General features: G+C 39.2%; 1 protein-coding gene across 1 annotated transcript in view; it reads right to left on the bottom strand.

Annotated features, from left to right (window-relative positions):
- Nucleotides 1-3,084: 3,084 nt before the first annotated feature.
- The window catches only part of LOC128599390 (contactin-associated protein-like 2), a 145,889-nt gene continuing 127,654 nt past the window's right edge, over nucleotides 3,085-21,319 (bottom strand). Inside the window, exons 18-24 of the mRNA XM_053610927.1 lie at nucleotides 17,849-18,100; nucleotides 13,110-13,343; nucleotides 10,842-10,975; nucleotides 7,706-7,799; nucleotides 5,789-6,019; nucleotides 4,300-4,368; nucleotides 3,085-4,152 (exon numbers count right to left, since the gene is read on the bottom strand). Coding sequence (XP_053466902.1) covers nucleotides 3,953-4,152; nucleotides 4,300-4,368; nucleotides 5,789-6,019; nucleotides 7,706-7,799; nucleotides 10,842-10,975; nucleotides 13,110-13,343; nucleotides 17,849-18,100 — 1,214 coding nt within the window. The 3' untranslated portion in view covers nucleotides 3,085-3,952. The remainder of the gene's footprint in view (nucleotides 4,153-4,299; nucleotides 4,369-5,788; nucleotides 6,020-7,705; nucleotides 7,800-10,841; nucleotides 10,976-13,109; nucleotides 13,344-17,848; nucleotides 18,101-21,319) is intronic.

The raw sequence follows: 21,319 nt of genomic DNA, 5'->3' as shown, positions 1-21,319 counted from the left end.
CCAGAATGCACTTAACGTGGTCATAACTGGCCCATTTGAACCTAAACCCAACCGTATTGAGCCTGGAATCATCCATTGTCTGGGGAAACCATTTGCCATTATTTGCTTACAGCTAAGAAAATACTAGCAGTATTTTCTTCACTAGGTGGAAAAGAACAAGGCAATCATGGCAAGTTTTCTTGTAATGTGTTTTTGGAAGGGATTTTCATAGTGAATTAATGAAAACTATAGTTGACATTAGAAAAAAAATCCTACTTAATAATTAGCAGTTCCTCCATTATTTTCAGAAAGAAGATGGAAGGAAAATGGAGGAATGTGTGCAAGGGAATTTAACAGCAGTGGCACTAATAGCCCATTTTTATAAAATAAATCACAAACAAATGCTTATTTGGCATCTGACTCTACATCTCCCTTGCTTGCCTACATCTCCAGGGACACTAGCTTGTGGAAGAGCTGGTGAGCATTCAGTAGTGAAATCCCATGGCAAAGTCCACAGCCAACGCTACCTATTGTGAACATTCCTGAAATGAGAAACTCAAGAAATACAACTGTCATTTTATACTCAATCGATTATACTTAATCGTTTGTGTGTGTAGTCATGTTGTCACAATTATAGTCTATTCAGTAATCTACTGGAGTCCTAAGAATCTTCATTTTTAATTTCAGTCTTAAGAAAATAAAAGCCTTTTTTTTGTCACTTGTACATTACAGCACCGTGAAATTCTTTTCTTTTCTAGGCTCTCAAAGCGCTTTACATTGTATAGGGGGTTATCTTCTCAACCAACACCAGTGTGTAGCATCCACCTGGATGATGATATGCCCCCTCCATCGGCAAACACTTCTGAATCAGGGGGTTCAAAATTGGTGCTTATAAAAAATAGACTGAGGACATCAATGCATGGACAAAGGCTTGACTGTTTGCCAGTGATGTCAAGTGAGTACAACATTCTGCGCCAACTTGATTTTAACTATTTAATCGAGGTATTCTCTTTGAGGAGAAGCAGGAAGAAGTCCTTTTAGTGCTGAGTGAGATTTAATAAATTTTATTTGCTGGGCTGTTTCTGATGTGTAAAATTATTACTCGATACCATTGTTTAATTTATGTGGATTATTTTTAGCCTATATGCGTTGATGATATGCTCTCTGTATTTCTCTTTATTTTTATTTGATCAACAAATTTAATGCAAGTGCTCACTATGCGCTAACTGTTTGAGCATTTTGGCATATTTGTTGTTTACGGAGTACGATGTGCCTTTAGTCTTCACGGTTCTTTGATTGCACATTTGATTTACCAGTTGATGGAATATAACTGGCAAATAATTGGGGCCCCAAGGGATGCATTAGCCCTGGGCCGCGCAAAGGTCTGTGACAGGAAAAATAACAACCATCTTCATTAACATACAGTGCATCTGGAAAGTCTTCACAGCGCATCCCTTTTTCCACATTTTGTTATGTTACAGCCTTATTCCAAAATGGATTCATCATTTTCCTCGAAATTCTACAAACAATAGTACGTGCTTTTTTTGTTTTTTTATTTCTAATAAATTTGCAAAGATTTCAAACAAACTTCTTTCACGTTGTCATTATGGCGTGTTGTTTGTAGAATTTTGAGGAAAATAATGAATTGAATCCATTTGGGAATAAGGCTGTATCATAACAAAATGTGGGAAAAGTGACGCGCTGTGAATACTTTCCGGAGGCACTGTAGGAAACAACATTTACAATATATGTTGTAATATGTGCTCTTTCTCCACACACACACACACACACACACACACACAGACAGACAGACACGCGGGCACCCCTGGTATGCATTAGGGGATATTTTTCCTTTTGATCCCACCGACCCATTCTCAGGAACTTAATTAACATATGGTTCCTAAGCAGCTGGGTTCCATCCTGCCATGAAACACATCGGTTCATTCCCATTTGGTATCTTGGTCACTATACATTTCAAAGAGGCTCAGGGGGTATATAAGAAAGGTGGGCTTGTAACATAGAGAGGGGCTCGTAACATCAAGGAAGGGGCTTATAACATTAGAGGCTGCCTTTATGCCATTAATACTATTAGCATCACTCATCCTATGTCCATGACGCTGACCATCAACTTTGTAAGTTTTCTTTGTTTCTGTTTTCTGTATATCCTTCATTTCTGTTTGTACAATAAACCCATTCGTTATTTCTCTCTCTAAATATACAGTGGTTCTTTTGTAAGGAAGTATGTTGCATTAAAAGTGCGTGACCGTATTTATATGGTTACTATATAACATATAGTAGTATGTTAGACACGTTAAAATCGACCTCTGACAAGTAAATAGGAAAGGCCTAGGCTTGCACGTCGATATAAACCTCTGAGCTAACAAAAATGATTGTTTATTATAGGTTATATAAAAGCCTCTGACATAGGAATGTCTTTTTATAATGAAAGCTTAGCATGAAACTGCTTTAGACTAAATATAATCGGAACACTGAGGTATTATACTTCCAGCACTAACTAGAAGATCTATCTTTTGGAGTCAGATAATTAATTAAATGAAGTCAGATATATAAATCATAAATTAAATCACGCATTCAACCTTTGGCTGCACCTATCTCCGTCTTTGGTTATAGGAGAGCAGTGGGCTAAGTGATTAACCCTTAATGTTTTAGCCCTACTCCGCGGCCCGGGTTCGATTCCTGGGCAGGGAACCAACCCAGCCATTGGGTTGCACTCAGTGCCAGTCCCAAGCCCGGATGAAATGGGAGGGTTGTGTCATGAAGGGCATCCGGCGTAAAACCTGTGCCAAATCAAATTTGCAGACCAATGTTCAGACAACCGGGAGCAGCCGAAAGAACAATAACAACTGCCATTACGTTCTGTCAGCTTATAGATCAGTTTATATTAGACAGCAGCCTGTCATTCCACAGGGCAGGTTATTTCTAAACATGTTAACAGACATCATTACTATCTAATAGTAAATGTGCCAGAAAAGATGGCCTATTAGCTTGTAAATTGTTTGTTCTAATTTGGAGTTTTAAAACCTGTTTTTTTTTTTTTGCTTCTCTGCCATTATGTATTTGCTATAATGTGACAACCAAGCGGATGCTACTGATAGAATTAAAACTGGAAAAGTTGTATGTAAAATGTGACATAATCATGGCAATGAACATGTTGCAAATGAATGTCAGCTAAGTTCTATGTTCCTCCTGATAGTATTTTGCACTGCATACCTGATCGAAATGTTTTGAGCTATTTGATCATCTTTGACTTTTCTCTGCATCCTCCTTGAATGCTTCTCTGGTTTAGATTTGTGGCTCCCTGATGCCGCCTTTGTTCTTTATTCTTATCGCCAGTGTTACCGGTCTGTTCTACCTGTCTACACTATGCTTCCAGCAAAACAAAGCAATGAATTTGATCATCTTTGCCACCCGAAACTACAAGACTTGTTACTGAACAATTCCAGGCAAATCGGGCTGTACTTGAACTTTCGGTGATGGAGGCCGATTTAACCCCATAATTTGCTGCAAATATATCTAGTAATTTAGTAGACCTGATTGTGACATAATTTAGAGTTTGTGAGGGTCAGCTGTAGAAGGCCACGTTCATGAAGGCAAAATAGTTAGTTTGCTGTAATCACATTAACAGTCGGGGAGTTCTCCCAGCACCCCTGACTGCCACACATTGAGGCATTTACGAAAAAACTGTTTAAGGGGTAAAAATGGAAGTAATAAAAATGATTTATATGAATAACAACCAAACTTAAAAAAAAAAAAAAAAAACAAAATGGCAAATCAGTATCTTGTTTTGTTCACACAATTTACAATTAATACGTGAAGTACTCCTCAATCATCCAACCACGACAGAGACCAGCCATCCCGTGCATACAGTTCAGCTTCTCAACTCAGTTCTGAGACTCCTCCCACTTTCTTCTTGCTTAGTGAGAGTGTGTGTACGCTCCCCAGCGAACATGTCTTAGATAAACCACTCCTTCTTGTTTTCATCAATGGTCTCTGTGAAGTTGGGCTCAGAGGTGATGATGGCTGTGTCAGCTGATTCAGAGCGTCTGACTTCTTTGGACTCGTTGGTGTGGTACGTTCCCTTGTGTCGGAACATGTAGCGTATCAGGAACAACAGAACGCACAGGATGGTGAAGATGACCACTGCAATGATGCCTAGATTAAGAACAGAGAATATGGAAATGTCGATTTAGCAATTAGTCATTAACAGGTAAAACAGACACAAAACACACATCATCCATTTATTCTGAAAATGAGAAGCTATATACACACAAACTCTAATAAAATCTCAGTACTTCATACCTCCGATTACTGCTGAATTCCTGTTCACCCCATCTGGTATGACTATCTCTTCATTGAACAGGTCAGCACCTACAGGAAGCATTAGGTACAGTGCCTTGTGTAAGTATTCACCCCCTTAAATTGTTTATCACATTTTATAATGTTATATCCTGGAACTGAAATGGGCTGAATAGTCATGAATTTACACAAAATAGCCCATAATATTGAAGTTGGGAGAAAAATCTAATAAATTATTTTTTGGAAGACCCCTAAATTAATTTGTTCAATCAGTTGCCTTCAGAAGTCCCATAATTAGATGAATGTAGTCTGCCTGGGTGCAGTAAAAGGGTCACATGATCTCAGTATAATTAGAACTATTCATGGAAGACCCCAGAGTTTGTTAAAGAACATAAACAAACAGCATCGCGAAGACCAATGAGCTATGAAAAAGGACAAAGTTCTGGAATAGTATCAGTCAGGGTTTGGTTATATAAAAAGTCCATGAAGTGTATCCAGGGGTCCATGATTTTTAGTAGGATGCACTGTTCATGATTAACATCTCATACAGTTTATATCACTCTGACTGTCACTCATGGATAATAGCAGAGAGTCATTCATCACGGACTCACAAAGTGAGAGTGTTAACATTCATAGCTCTGATTATAAATTTCATACGTTAGGGAAGAAATAAATACAGAAATCAATAATATGCATTAGAGAAGGAGTAAGTTACAAAACGTAAAAACATCGTCCAGAATAATTACAAATTACATATCGGGCATCACAAACCAATCATTACAATAAAATGACTGAATCTCTGTGGCACGCACTTTAAGAATATTACATAAGCAGCATGTACACATAGCACGTACAGTACATATACACAAAATAATGACACGAATAGCTGCTTTCTGTTCTTATTATTTGCAGGTAGTAATTCTACAACCCCAATTCCAAAAAAGTTGGGACGCTGGGTAAAATGTAAATAAAAACAGAACGCAATAATTTGCAAATTTCATGAACCCATATGTTATTCACAAAAGAACATAGAAAACATATGAAATGTTTAAACTGAGGAAACATTGGGAAACATTTTTGGGACGGGGGCAACAAAATGCTGGAAAGTAAGTGTTACTAAAAAGAAAGAGCTGGAGGTTAATTGGCAACAGGTCAGTAATATGATTGGGTATAAAAAGATGATCTCAGAGAGGCGGAGTCTTTCAGAAGTAAAGATGGACAGAGGTTCACCAATCTGCGAAAAACTGCGTCTACAATTTGTGGAACAATTTCAGAACAGTGTTCCTCAATGTAATTTGTTGTGGCCATCAAATTCAAAATTACCTTATTCTTTTTTCTTAAAATGGCACATTTACTCAGTTTCCTATTGTGAATAATAAATGGGTTTATGAAAATTTGCAAATCATTGCATTCTGTTTTTATTGACATTTTACACAGCGTCCCAACTTTTTTTTTAGAATTGGGGTTGTACCTCAGCCATCACATTCTTTACCTCCATCCAAGTGCCAGGGGTCAGTGGAGGCTGACATCGGTGAGATGGTGAGGGGTGATGAGCCACAGTTGGACTCGGACAGTTTGCCTTGGTGTGACACTGGCAGAGAGAGCTGTGAGCGAAGAGCTGCTTTCAGAGGAGAGATGCTGTTAAACTGCACTCGGGATAGGCAGCCTACAAAGCCAGGAGTGTTATACTTTTCTATCAGCACTGGGTCAATGGGACCAGTTTCTGCACAAAGAGAGGAGAGGAATCGTAAGTACAGTGCTTATTGTACAACCCAAGCAGAGGCGGAAAGTATATTACTAACTGTATGTTTATACTCAATCAGCATATTAGCAGAGCTGTACTTCACCTGAGTATAAATGAAAAGTTCCTTAATTACAGTTAGACTTTTTACTCATTGCATTTTCATTTGTACCTTTAAAGAAATGTACACACACAGGCCTGGTCACTTTAATGGGAACACCTGCTCATTTATGCAATTAGCCAGCCAGACAACATGGCAGCAGTGTGCCCACTGTAGCCTCAGATTCTTGTTCTTGGCTGTTAGGTTATGGTCTTCTGCTGTTGTGGCTCATCTGCCTCAAAGTCTAGTGGATTAGGCATCTTGCGAAGGCTTTCTGCTCACCAGCGTTGTAAAGAGTGTTTATCTGAGTTACTCTAGAGACTGTTTTGTGTGAAAATCCAATATATATATATATATATTGGATCCAATAAATATTTCATCTGACCATAGACTTTCATGAATGAGTACCTAATAAGGTGAGCGCATAAAGTCACCTGAAGTCTAGGTGAAAGAAATTAAAGAATGAAATTAACACATTCATTTAAAACGTCTAATACACGCTCTTCTGTCACAAATCCTACGGATAAAACAGCAAATTATTTAGCAGTAATGAAATGGAAACTTTTGTCTATCCATCAATAAAATCAATGAACTCTATTATTACTTACACACAATAAAAACACAATGTTACTTGAACAACATGCTGGATGCAGTGTGTGTGTTTTCATGCATTAAAATCTTATTTACAGACTGAGCTGGGGGGGAACCTGGACACTGGCCACAACTATATCATGAATCTGGAGTCTCTAAATCTAATTTGCCAATGATATAAGAAAGGCACGACGCCAACAGCAACAAGAAAATCAACACTTGTAGCTCTGACAGCAGTTCTAGCTGGCAGGCAAACCACAGGTTTATATTAATGCTCTTGTTCTAATACATTGTTGTTTCTATAGTAATAACACAAAAAGTATAATGGTCATTATGGTGAAGTATTCTTTTAGGAGACAGTTAACCTTTATGAACGAGTCTCCAGTGTCTGTGCCTTGTAAAAGTCAGCACTTTTTGTTGTGATCCTCAAGGCCTGATTTGAAAAGGTCACTGATTTAATGGATGCAGTTATGGAGGCCAATTCAGATCCAGATCCAGATTCAGAACCAGTTTCTTACTAGCTGTTCCTACAAGTGTAAAGGTAGGACTGCAATACACTGTGGTCTTCTGCTGCTGCAACCCATATGTCTCAAAGTTCAATGTGTAATGCATTCTGAGATGCTGTTCTGCTCATCACGGTTGATATCACATGAATGATATCACATTTTTCGGGCAGACTGGATTGATCCGACTGAGTTACTCCTCTGTGCGTAGCTTTATCTTCTCTACTGCTTTCAACCAATATGAACAGACGATTTTAGACTTATTGATGAACAATTGGACTTAGCCTGTAGATGAATCATGTTGATTAGGTTAACTGGATAAAATTTATTGAATTCATTTGTGATAACTGATGAGATCTAAACAGTTTTTGGTGTTGGGCTCAGAGTCAGACTGGACCCTACACTACACCAGCCACACCTGTACAGGAGTATAGGTTAATTGGGCCCTTTAGTATAGGAAGGGAAAACGCTTACCATAGACCTTTCCTAGGAAGAGGGTTTTGACCAGGGTGAACTGAGTGTCAGATGCTTTAGGCAGGGTATAGCTGACTGAAGGATAATGATCCAACTAGAGGAAGAAATCAGAAGAATACATCATAGTATTTGTGGTAATACTATACTATAAGGTCCGTAAATAAAGAAAGGAAGATAATAGGGAATATAGGACAATAATCAACAGCAAAGTGGTGTGAACCCAGAAGTTGATTATTTTCATACAACAGCATGTTGCAAAGTTTCCTCGCATAACATAGTGATTTGCCAACAACTAGAACGTTTTATTCACTAAGAAATGACACTTTTTTATCCATTTGTAGTTACATTTAATGTTGTAGAAAGTCTGGAAAACAAGTTAGTTCCTGTTATCACTTACACTATAGCAAAATTTATAGATGAGGAACTGCAGAATAATAGTAGACCAGAGGCATACCCGCTGTCACTACTGTAAACTTGACAAGGTGTCCAAAAGAATAAACTCAAAAAGGGCATACATTCAGCGGTTAAACACCACATTGTGCTCCAAGAAGTCCTCAGCCACAAAGTCCAAATAGCAAAGAAAAGAAAAGAAAAGCAAAGAAAAGCAAAGCACGTTCCGAAACTCCTTCGCAATTGACCAGGATCTCCAGTACACCGTCGATTAAAAGGCCAAGCTGCGAGATTGAGCAGCCAGTTCTAATAAAGATGCAATGGCAAATGGCACCAGCGAAGCAACAACAAACAAGCCCTTGTTAGGGGGCTCGGGTCCAAAGTTGCAAAGATGTGCAGGGTAAAAAATGCTGTATCCTTCGCACACAGGTTCGAAAAACTGACACCTGTTGCGAGGCCACCCTCCCTCACTGCCAGGCCCACGGACCGGTGCCCGTACACAACGTAACAAAAACAGCCAGATTAAGATCCAGATCCCAAACAAAAACAAGTTCGTAGACTTAAAAACTATAGGCTCACACAATCACACAAGCTTGACAGCCTGAGCCAGGTACAACCGCAGGTGTGACACCACGCCGAGTCCCAAGGGAGCACACGCCAACCAACTGAGGTTCACCAAAATAAACACAACGTCCAAGGCTGAATCACCTAAAAATTCGAGAGCTTTCAAATTCAAAACCAGGATTGTGGCATCCATCCTGCCCCAAACACACAACAACGCAAACAGGAAATAATAAATAAACAACAATGACAAAGTAACAAGCTGCCATCTTGGATTGGGTGAAAATATGGTGGGTGTTAAAAAGTCATACATTTAAGACGCTTTCATGATGGAAAAAAACATGTTTCTGTATGTAAAACATCAAACTTTAACCTGTATTAAGTTGTTAATACAGAGTATTAAGTTATTAGTACACACTTGGTCTCACATGACCATCTCTGCCTCACACTCATGATGATAGTGTTTGCCCCTAGTGGCAAACATGCTGTTTTTATTGCTGTTAATGTCCCAGGGCTCCCTCTGCTGGAGCAGCACTGAACTCACACTCTGCCCTGATCAAACCTTTTTAACACAGAAATCACGCAGACACTGCATATCAATGCATCTTTAATGTAAGGTCTTACATAAAGGCGTTAAAGTACTACATTGTGTGTAAACGTTTGTGTGGATGATGGCGTCCTATCCAGGGTGTATTCCTGCCTTGACCCCAGTGTTCCTGGTACAAACCCTGAAGCCACTGCAACCCCGACCAGGATATATTACTGAAGATGAACGATGAATTAATCTTTTCAATTCAGTATAAACTTAAATTATGGGAAATTGATCTAAATGCCATATATCAGCATTGTTTCAGAACAATAATTATCCCAAAGTGTGAGGCACAATCTGGCAACCTTGGTGTAAGTGCATGTTTTTAATCGGTAAAGCTGTGCAGTGTTTAACAGCACAGCATGCCTGGCTTTAAAAAACAAAACAACCCAGCTACTTAAACCAACTACATTTAAACAACTATATTATTCAGTAAAAGATCAGAGTAAATGTAAATATGTAATATCGCACATCAATTAGGGAATTACATTAGTTGTCTTGCTGACTAACTGGCTCAAAGTGTTTTCCTCTGTGTTGTTAGAGTTTGTGTTCTCCAACCCTCAATACCACTGACTATACACACACAATCCCTCCTATTTATTTTTCTATTTTACAACTTGACCACTGATGTTAGTGTATGGATACTGACATTAACCACTTGAATTTTCACAATACTAACAACAAGACTGTGTCACCCTGTCCTCTTTGGTAGCACAAGGTATTGACTAAAAGGGTGCCAATAATTGTTGCGCACCTATAATTAACAAAGATATTTTTTTGATAAATCTGTGTCGTTTGCAATTGTTTGATATCCATGAGAGCGGAGTATTTTTGTGAGGTTTTTTTTTTCAAAACAAAAGATCAAAAGGTTAAACAAGAAAGACAATTTTTCACCGTCTTCTTTGCTTATATTTACCAAGGGTGCCAATATTAATGGAGGGCACTGTATATTTTGGTGCTATTTTGTGCAACAGTTGACCTCTTTGTGTTCCGGTTCTGGTTCCAGTTCCAGTGAAACCGAACTCAGACCACCTCCTACAGGTAGTCTCGGGTTTAGTACAGCGGTGTGCTTCCGGGTCCGCATGATTTTTCACGCAAATCATGGCCTGTTTCAGACTAAAACGCCATCGTGAAAGCCCCAGGAATTCCTTTCAGCTTTTTTTTTTTTTTTTTAACTTTTTCGGAGCGAGCTAATTGCCAGGCCTAAGTCAGATGAAACACAGTGAGCAGCTTCAATCTTTTCAAGAGCCAGAGAGTTTGAATAATTCCTGGCTGATTCATGAATCATAAATACGCTTTGCCTCGGGGAACACATAGTCCAGACTTTTTAACATTTTAAATTACATTTAAAATGTTATTAACTTCATTTATCCCCAAGGATGCAATTAAACCTCTTTATATACCAATTTGAAGCGAAGCGTGACTATTATAAATTAATAATAATAATAATAATAAAGGGCTAACTTTCCAAAAGGGCCACACAATCATAATAATGGAATTACTGTATGAATTTACAGGCCCACTTGGCTTCCTCGTGGTGAAAATGGGAAAGATGTTTCTACAGGCCATTCGTAATCACACATTTTCTACTCTCACCTGGACGTTTATTTCTCGCTCTGTCCGAGTGAGGTTGACGTTATGTGGCTGTCCGTTGGCTAAATTGCGTTGGTCAAGATCAATGGCGAAGGGCTCATGCAGACCTCCGAGGTTATAACGCAGCTGCAGGGTACCTGAGGGAGAAAGAGTGCAATGGATGAGTGAAGACCATTGTAAAGGACAGTAGAATAAAAAAATAGAAATACACAGAATGTTATGATGAACCAATACGCATAATATAGAAAAGTAATTTCCAAGTATACTATACTTGGTGATCGTCTTAAATATGCTTTAAAGTAACATTTAATCCCCTGTGTTGTTTGAGAAATACTATTTGAACGTAAAACACTCACAAACCTTTCCCATCCTCTAGCCAACCCCACCCTCTCCGCTGAAACTATGTATGCTTTATGAACCTGTCAGGGAAAGGGATGGGGCTAACAAGCTCCGTTCCAGCTGAAGGAGGAGCTAATCTCAGGACCAGAAAACTGCACACAGGAATGCATCTTTCACATGATCAAAATACACTGCTTGTTCAGTTTTGCATGTTTGAATTTGCCTTATTGAATTTCAGGATCTCAACCTTAAAGCGCAAAGTACATGGTGACGTCGACGCAAATATATTAGTTTAGTAAGCGCAATGTGATTTACTAAGCTTGAAAGTAATGTTGGGAATTGGAATTGTGAAAGCAAAATAATAATAAGACTGAACTGCAGTGTTCAATTTTTTCTTTTGGCGATTTTCTTCCACTCTTCCTTGCAAAAATGCTTTCGATCTGAGGATCTTGAGGAGCATAGCCCTCCTCAAATCATTCTACAGGATTAAGATTTAGGATCTGACTGGGCTATTCCAAAACATCGATCTCCTTCTTCTGAAGCTATTCCTTTGTTGACTTTGGATTTGCGTTTTGGGTCATATTGTCATGCTGAAAGGTCAAATTTTTCTTCGCCTTCAGATTTCAGGTTTTGTGCCAAACTAGATAGCGCTATCCAAATATTTGGAGCCTATACAAAGAGAACCAGCCCCATAGCACGATGCTGCCATCACCATGCTTCACCATGTGTATGGTGTTCTTTGGGTGAGAAGCTGTGTCCTAGAAGTAAGTGAAAGACTGATCTCCAGTTATCGGGAAGTGTTTGCAGTACTGCTTCTGAAGGCGGCACGACCAGATTTAATGTTTAAGGCGGCAATTCGTTTTTTCAAATGGGTGATAGGTGTTGGATAAATTTTTCGCTTCAATAGAAAAAAAACCCTGTACTGTGTGTTCACTCAGGTTGTCTTTGTTTTACGTTGTATTTCGTTTGAAGATCTAAAACTATTTACTATGAGAGATACACAAAATCAGAAGAAATCAGGAAGGTGGCAAATACTTTTTCACAGCACCGTTCCCCCGCCACACCCTTCCCGTGTTGGGTGTGATCACATTGTTTTTACATTTTTTTTAACGTCACAAAACCCTGTTGACTTTTATTTGAACTCTTATGGGCGTCTCTTAGTAACCTGAACTCACCACAGCTATCAAGAACAAAATAGCTTACGCAAAACCCTAATCTACGTATCATTTTCTACCTTTACTTTGCACGTGATGTACTGTAATATTCGCAATTATTCATGGTAAATCACCTGCAACATGACATCAATTTAGGACATGCAAATTAGTGCACATTATTTGGTCTCCTTCATATATTCCTTAGAGTATGCCAAGGTTTGCGCTGAACACTATATGAATATTACAGGTCTATAAACCACAGAAGAATGTCTCATTTAAATAATATTCTATCAGTTTCCCTAATGGAATGTGTGAACTCCCCGACACTGTGACACACAATGTAGCATTGTGTGAAAACACACACACACACACACACGCAGGCACACGTACACGTTCACATTCTGCTCTGAAGTTTAAACACTGCTCAGAGCAATTAATTAATGAACCAGAACGCACTGATGCACGTGTTTGTTTGAGTCAATATGGGCGAGTAAGTGAGTGTGACAGACAAATGGAAAGAGACAGCAAGAGACCACATCCTAAAATTCACATTAAACATTACTTAACTGTATTGGTTGAATCGAGCAGCACATCAAGTTTCCTGACTAAATTAATACATACATTTTCTGAGACACTCAGAATGTAGTCATTAAACTGATTAAGTTGCCCACCGTTTGGGTGAAACATAAGCACAGAGGCAAAAATATTTTACTGTTTAACTGTATGTCTGCGTCTCTGAATATCTGCCTTTCGATATCATCATTTAGTAGTGTCATACCGTTGTGCTGCAATACCACTGCCATGTAGTCATGGCTCCTCGAGCTGATGTACAGGATGATGCTGGGAGTGCTGGATGTGCTGAAACTGAAGGTCACAACTTCTTGGGTCAGGTTCTTCTCCATCAGCTGCGATTGGCTGAAATCCTTCCTTTCCATGCTGGATGTAGCAGCCATCAACTTGGGCACAAGGTTATAGCGTACCAGAGTTCCTGCTTCGAAGAAAGCGCCCACATCTGCACAACAAACATTGCATATATGCTTCGAATTATTGCTATATATTGTTTTCCTCAGACTAGATACGACATGCCTCAGATGTTGTTACACATATGCTGATGTCGGATTCCAGTGTATACATATCAGTGAAATCCATTTCTGATAGTTGACTAATTAAGTTAACGACCAGAAGGCTGTGAGTTCAAATCCCAGACTTGCCAGAAAACCATTGCTGGGTTCTAAAAGTACCATTAACCTTCAGCTGCCTTAGTTGTAGATGATTCTTGATGATACTGACATTAAAATGTCAAATGTTAGACCAAACATTTTGAATAGCCAAACTGCATTTCACATTTGCGATCAGGTCTCTTACTGGACCATGTTTATGAGGATAGAGGTTCTAAGTTGTTTGGACGCCTCAAGGTTCCTCGCTCACACACTTTCTCTCTCTTCCACCAGGGGGCAGTAAGTGCATTTCAGGTTTCCTCACCACATCCAGAACTGCTTCTCTCCAACAGTCCTTGCTTCTGATAAAGAGAAGTCCATCATCTTATCATGGGATTCTGGACTGACGTGAAAACACTTTCCTAGAAGGTTAGTCATTTTTTCCCGTGTAGCTGCATGTGCTCATTGCAGTGCATGTTTTAGACATTGAATTTGCCATTTTAGAGAACAGTTTATCAATTCAAGACCAGACTTTACTGTTGACTCTTTAAAAACTCTGAGACTGGAGACACCTTTCAAAAGTTCTAAATAAACATATCCTATTGTCATATCAACAACTACACAATTTTAAATCCATTTACATGGAACTCCCTGTGACCTCGCTGATACTATCCAAGCGATGATACATTAGAATGAGAGCCTTCAGCAACAAATCTGTGATTTGTGTTGCTGACACTATTGTCAGAGCTGCTTTTGCAGAAAATCAATCAACACCTTCTGACCAATCAGATTTGAGAATTCAACGGTGCTGTATTAAATCTTTTTAATAATGCACATACTGTACTTAATATCCACTGGAAGATCATAATTCTGAATGCGCCTACTGCAATCCCTGTTGTAACCCGAATATCTTATTATTCATGCGTGCCTCAAGGTGATCAGTAAACACCTCAGTGTCTTATTGACTGTTCCAGACGATAATGAGAGAACAAAAGGTACTCATGTGGACTGATTAATAAGGTCAATGAACAAACATATGAATGTCATGGAGGAGAAGTAAAAGCACAAGCAATGTGCTTGAGAGACAAGTAAAATGGTCGGAGTGTTAAAAAGCAACAGCGCTGACCGTCCCAATCCTAAGCACCATTATTTTCTGTAGGGACTGAAGCTGAGAAGGACCCAAAAATGTTTAGTACTGGATCAGTGGCTGATGGGAAAGGCACTGTTCCAGTTTTCTGCTGCCAAAGGTTCCAGTATTTTGTTTTGTGGAATGTTCTAAGTTTCTATAAGTGTTAATTTAGTGTTCTTTAAAAAACATAAACAAAAAAAACCCCCCAACTGTTTATAACTACATTCATTTAAATTAAAGAAAAACATACAGGGGATGGAAATCTCTTCCAGCGCATGCAGACATTATGAACAAATAGACTCCGAGATGCAGTAAATAAGTGCGTTGTCAGTAAGAACGATAACGTCTTCTTGGATTGTGAGGGAAATATGGTATTGGTCCCCAGTAGCTTATTACCTCTAGTAATCACACTAACAAATAGGCAGTAAGGCTGGAAGAATTCATTATTGACTCTAATCCTGATGGTGGACAGATGGAACCATGGCTAAAATCGAAATGTGCACTCACTGCAATTATAGGCTGTTGACGAGTGATGCTGGCAGGACAATAGCACTGAGCCGACATGGAGCCTTCAAATAAAGGGAATTTTTAAATGAAAGAGTACATGGCATTTGATAAAAGGGATTATTGCATAAATACACTGTCATGAATGGTTATTGCTTGATTTTCTATATTTTCAGCTCACAACAATGCTGGCTGCATTTCCAATAACGTGCCTATTAATACTCTACTTCTGATAAGTTATTGTTTCTATAGCTACAGCTAATTAAGAAGGACTTGTATGGGAGATGCTCTATATAAACAGAATTTTTTTCTTCTTTAACAACGAATAAAGTCTAACCATTGATAAAGTGATGTTTCCTCAAGGATGGAGTACTGAACAAGCCTGCCAGGCACAGACCCAGTGGCCCAAGGAGTCAGGGAGCAGCAAAACATCTGTGTAACGTCACTCTTATTAATTAACCAGAGTCAAAAGGCTAAAATTCTCCCTGAAAAACTGACGAAATAGCCGACACAATAACTTCGAAGATGTCACATGACAAAACCCCATCACCTTCAAAGTGAGTTTTTTTTTATCACTTTAGTCTTGCGAAGGACTTTAGGGGCAGAATCCTCCGTTACTGATGCCATTACATATGGACCCTGCAACTCCGTGAGTAAAAAAAACAAAAAAAAAACTTCAAAACAGCAGCTCTATTAGAAACTCCAAGGGGCCTTTCAGAGTAGCCCAAAGAGAAATGACTTAAAGGTGGGATTCATGAGGAACCTGCAAGTTTTAAGGCGTACTAAGGCATTTTTTATTTCGTTTTGTTTATTAAACATTATTTTATTTTGTCCTTATCGCCATTCTTGTTTATACCACTGCCCACGTCTACAGTATTTTAGATGCGAGTGACTTCATAATTTTTAAGCAGTGGTTCATCACAGAGATGTGCACCCTTTGTACAGTGGCAGTTGTGCTGTGGTGAAAATTCTGTAGACAATAGATAATGCAGGCTGTTTCAATGTTGTTGTTTTTTTTTAAAGGTTCACAGGGCCGAAGGAAACAGAGCAGCAAGCCATATTTGATTCATAGCGCACGAGTTTGACACACGCGATTTAATTATGTACTTCATAATGGGGGGCCTTTTGTGTGTCTGTGTCCAGGGGCTCCTTGTCTCACATTCCATCCCTGAGCTTTCTGTAAGTAGACACTGTATTTAACATTCATGGTTTCAGTGCTTTGTAATTTTTCTGCCATAAGAAAGTCTTCAGGGCAGGTGAAAATTTTTTTTTTTTTTTTTTTTTTTTTTTTTTTGTGATATTGTATTCAAGAGACACAAAAGAGAGGCAGTGAGGAAGCAAATGTTTATATCTATAATGTGATAGCAGGAACCTGTTTACAAAACATTAAATGTATCTATAATGAGATAAAAATCTTATACAATAATAATAATAATAAAAAACTTTGGAATGCACTGTTATTGAAAAATAACCATATCTGGCATGGTGTCACACCTCCCCATTGTGTTTCATCCCTTTGTAACATTCTTTTAAAATACTTATTCTTTTAAAGTATATTTGTAATTAATCAAACATATATCAGCTATGCTGCATCATCACATGCTGCACTATTCAGCAACATTAACCTACAGCAACTCACTCAAGCAAGAGCTTTATATTTTCTACCATGCTTGCAAAGAAGCATGTCTCTACTAGATATTACATATCTCTACTCGGTAGAATGAATATTCATAAATAAATAAATAAATAAATAAAAAGTTTTATTTGATATATTTTGATTATAATGTTCAACGGATTGAGCACAAGAAACCGTTAGCGGAAACAATTTTATTTATTTATTTATTTATTTTTGCCTACTGCTAATTTAATTTCCATCAAAAAAATAATAAATAAATAAAATTAAACAACGTATTTATACCAAGTATCTAAGTTGACCAGGTGGAGAATAATAATTCTCTCTATTTCCGTTCTGTTCATATTTCTTAATGACTTAATTATTTACCCGAATTAGCTAACAGAATAAATAATGCTTTTGGAAGAGTTTTCACTGTTGGCAGTTACTGGCTTACCACAGTAGTTTTCCCTCTGTGTGAATTATATTTGGAAAGATGCCTGTGACGCCAACAAACAAAGGGCTCCACAGTCTGCAGTCATTGTGTGCAGACCATCTGCCACCTGCCACTGCACCTTAGTGCAAAATGGGGAAAGTGTTTGTGTGCCAATTTTGAAGAAGGGGTAGCTCCACGATCATCGAAGACCAGTAATAAACGGATGAAAAATGTTTATTTAACAAAGAAATATGTAAAATCGAACCGGCGAAGTTTTCTGTAAGGAGATGTTTATTTAAAATCTTTTTGGAATTTTTGAAGTCTCGAGAGTCAGTGCTTTGTAATAACAAGAAGTGATAACAGGAAGTAACCTGAAGTAACCTGTCTTTGGACATTACAACGTTAAAAAGCACAATGCGATGGGCTTTAATTAATAACGAATTTTAATGTTGGAAAACGGGACATAAAAAAAAAGAAAACACTCCAGGATGTGCTGCAATGGGAAAATAATTAAACTGATATAGTAACAATAACTCAGTTTTATCGTCAGACCGCACCACACCATCCCGTCGTTGATTCTTTTCCCATGACAGCATGTACCTAAATGTTTAATTGCTCACTTAAAAGCAAAGGTTTTTGTGATATGTGGACAGTGCTGAACTAAAAGTTAAAAGCTGACCTTTAGTACAGAAGGGTCCTTCATAAGCTGTACCACTGCAGTCACATGAGTAGCCATTGTATTTCTCCACACACTTTCCTCCATTGCGACAGTACATCCCGAAACTAGTGCAATGACCTGAACATCCCGGTTTGACTCCAGGGGTGACCTTTGCTCTATCCTCCAGGTCAAGGGTGACGCCGTTCATCTTCAGGGAGCGGATACATCCGAGGAAGCCTCTCTGCCCTCCTGCCGCACCTTGACAGTTAACACAAAAGCAATTGAAGTTAAATTTCACCAGGACACTGTATAGAAATATTCACATACAGCTACATATTTACATTCTACAACCATTCTAGAAGGGCTTAGAGATAACTGGCTAGTTTAATTAAAAGAAAAGTGTAATGGTGAAAATTAAAGAGAAAAGCTATATGTAGGAGATGAAACATCCTGAGCGTAACAGGGGAATCATTCAATATTATTGCGTATAGCTCTCAGAGAAATTAGATTCGAACAGCATTAATGCTCCAATTATGGGGGGAAAATAATAACTCTCTCACATCCTGCTCACAGTAACGTCCAAGCACTCACACATGATAGAAAACTGCCCATTAAACTAAAAAAATACAGAGACAGCTGAGGTGTACACATGACTGGCTAAGACACAGCAATTTTGAACAAAATAATTAAAATGATCACAGATCTGTGAGGAAAGTCAGACACCAAGTAAGAAAAGAAGCAGCTACAGTTATTCAACTCTGACACTTTTATCAGGCTTTGATTAGAAGTAGTGTGGCTCCCCAGGCAGGGATTTTATTTTGTATTAATTTATTATTTTATTTTTTATACATGTATTGCAGCCCAAAGGAAAACTACCCTGGATATCACATTAAGTGTTCAAGATCTACTGGATTCAATTAGCAGTGGACTTGGCAGTGGTTTAACAGTGCTGTGTATGGATCTGTGTTTGTGTAGTGTGCAATGCTCCACTGCAGACTTCATAGCCGTTTAGGACTCTTAAATAAAGCTACTGTATTTAGATCCTTGAAAGCATTGCAGCATTATTTTAAAGGGATGATGTTCTATCAGACACACACACACAGTGTGCCTGGTTAATCACTGTCATAGTAATTACATTCGCAGTTGCTGGAATCCCTTTATAAAAGCTGATGAAGACATCAACTTTGCCAACTTTCTCTTCAATATCAGTTAAGGTTATTACCATGTATCATAAGATTGACAGCCATGTCATAAGCATGTCATGGAACATGACAGAAGTCATGAGCTTCCAGAAAGTGTTTTGCTGTACTGCAACATAAAATGTAAGCATAACAGAAAGGATTTTTTTTTTTTCTGTTCCATTTGAAGTGAATCTGTACAAAAATAATAATTACGGTGGGGTAAATAAGTATTGAACATGTCAGCATTGTTTTTTTTTCAGTAAATATAAACATATATAAATATACGAGGTTATTCACATGACATTTTCACCAGACATCAGTATTAACTCAAGAAATCTGCAAATGTAAAGAATTCAAGTCCATAAATAAAGTTATGTGCAATAAAGTGGAATGACACGGGAAAAAAGTATTGAACACGCTAAGAAAAAGCAGTTCTCCAAGGCAAGGTAAGACAAGGAACCAGCTGAAATCCGTAAGTAATTATACCTCCTATCTGTGCATTTAATATCAGCTGGGTCAGTAAATTGATGGTCTATAAAAAGGCTTTTTATTTCCAAGGTGTCACACAAGAAACATCTCATGATGGGTAAAAGCAAAGAGCTCTCCCAAGACCTTCACAACCTTATTGTTGCAAAACATATTGATGGAATCGGATACAGACGTATTTCAAAACTTCTGAATCTTCCAGAAAGCACCACTGGGGCCGTTATCCACAAGTGGGAGCAACATGACTCCGTCATCAAATGGCAACGCACAGGAGCTCCTCGCGAGATTTTTGACCAGGGAGTCAGAAGAATAGTCAGAAGAGTAGCCCAAGAGCCAAGGACCACTCAGAAAGAGCTCCAGAAACACTTGGAGGCAGCAGGTGCCATCGTCACAGAGTAAACAATAGGCAGTGCACTCTACTGTTCACGCTCACCCGCAAGACTCCATTACTAAAGAAAAGGCATGTCGAAGCTCGTTTAAATACTTCTCCATGAAGTATTAAATAAATTTCAGTTAGCGTGTCCGATACTGTTTTCCTGTGTCATTCCGCTTTATTTGACACTACCAAAATCAAGTGCTTGGACAAGAATGGCAATTGTCTGAGAAGTGTCCAAGAGTCCAGCTACAACACTGAAGGGTCTACAAAGTTCACTGGCTGAAATAGAAGAGCTTGTGCAGACATCAACAGTATCATCAGTTCCCTTTCAAAGGGAGCTACACGTTGTGTGAGCTCAACACTGTGGGAAGTGTCTAGGGATAGGGCATGCCAGGGCAGCCATGGAGAGGTCTGACTGTGCACATTGTGAACGCCTTACAATTAGGCAGTTGGGTTTTAGAGCCTCTCAGGTCCTGGGGATCTCGTATAGATCTGGATGAGGAGCTGGAGATGAGAGCTGCTCTGTCTCTTGCTCTGTTTTTCCAGGTCCGGCTCTCTGCTGGATTTTGGAGCTCGCGTTGCGACTCCTCCTCCTGCGACTCCGAGCAGCCAGAAAGGTGTGCTAAAAACTGAGAGCAACTCTCAAGCATTTAAAGAGCTGCTTGAAGTGATTACTAAATCTGGATGAGCTTTTTTCTCCCCAGTGAAAATAAATCTCCCTCACACTCTAGTAAACTCCCCTTTTTCCAGAAGTGCATGACAAAATATTGCGCTTCTGAGGGAAAAAAATGCATAAGCCGTATTTATAACCCCACAATATTGGTTTATTTGGCCATCGTGGAGAATGAACAGCATGGCTATTTAGCTATGCCAAAGGTGGAGGAGGCCCTTGCGAGCTACCTCTCTCCATCAGCGGCAGGTAATTTAGAGGAGCCGGCTTTGCCATCCAAGCCATGTAAGGCCACTGCAGCCTTGGTGGCCTTGGTGGGAAAGCCCTATGCGGTAGTGGGTCTTGCTTGTGGGTCACTGCAGACAACGGCAGTGTTGCAGGCCTACCAAGCAGACCTGCTGAGTGAGCTCGACATATGGCGGCATTCAGCTAGTTCCTTCCATGTTTTTTCGAGTTCACCCGGGCATCCACAGCCAGCACTAGTGCGAGGGAGCCACAGAAGGTGAGTGTGGCAGCCTGCCTCCCCCCGCAGACAGTCAAGGGAACCGGGCAGCCACAGTCGCAGCCTGCTGCTAGGCCTGATCTGAGAATGGTCATAAAGGCCAAGCAGACAAAGAAGGAGCGGTCCTGAGGGTCCGAGAAGGGACGAATCAGGGGACATGAGGTTGTTAGGGCAGTTAGCCCCCAGTACTACTGTAGGACCTCCCCTAGCCAAGGCTGTCCCAATTTTTCAGTGTTCTCTGGTCAGCGAGCTGTCACAGGGCAACGAAAATCTGATG

Source organism: Ictalurus furcatus, chromosome 23 (assembly GCF_023375685.1).
Source record: "Ictalurus furcatus strain D&B chromosome 23, Billie_1.0, whole genome shotgun sequence".
Taxonomy (NCBI): Eukaryota; Metazoa; Chordata; class Actinopteri; order Siluriformes; family Ictaluridae; genus Ictalurus; species Ictalurus furcatus.
This window is presented reverse-complemented; position numbering and strand designations above follow the sequence as displayed.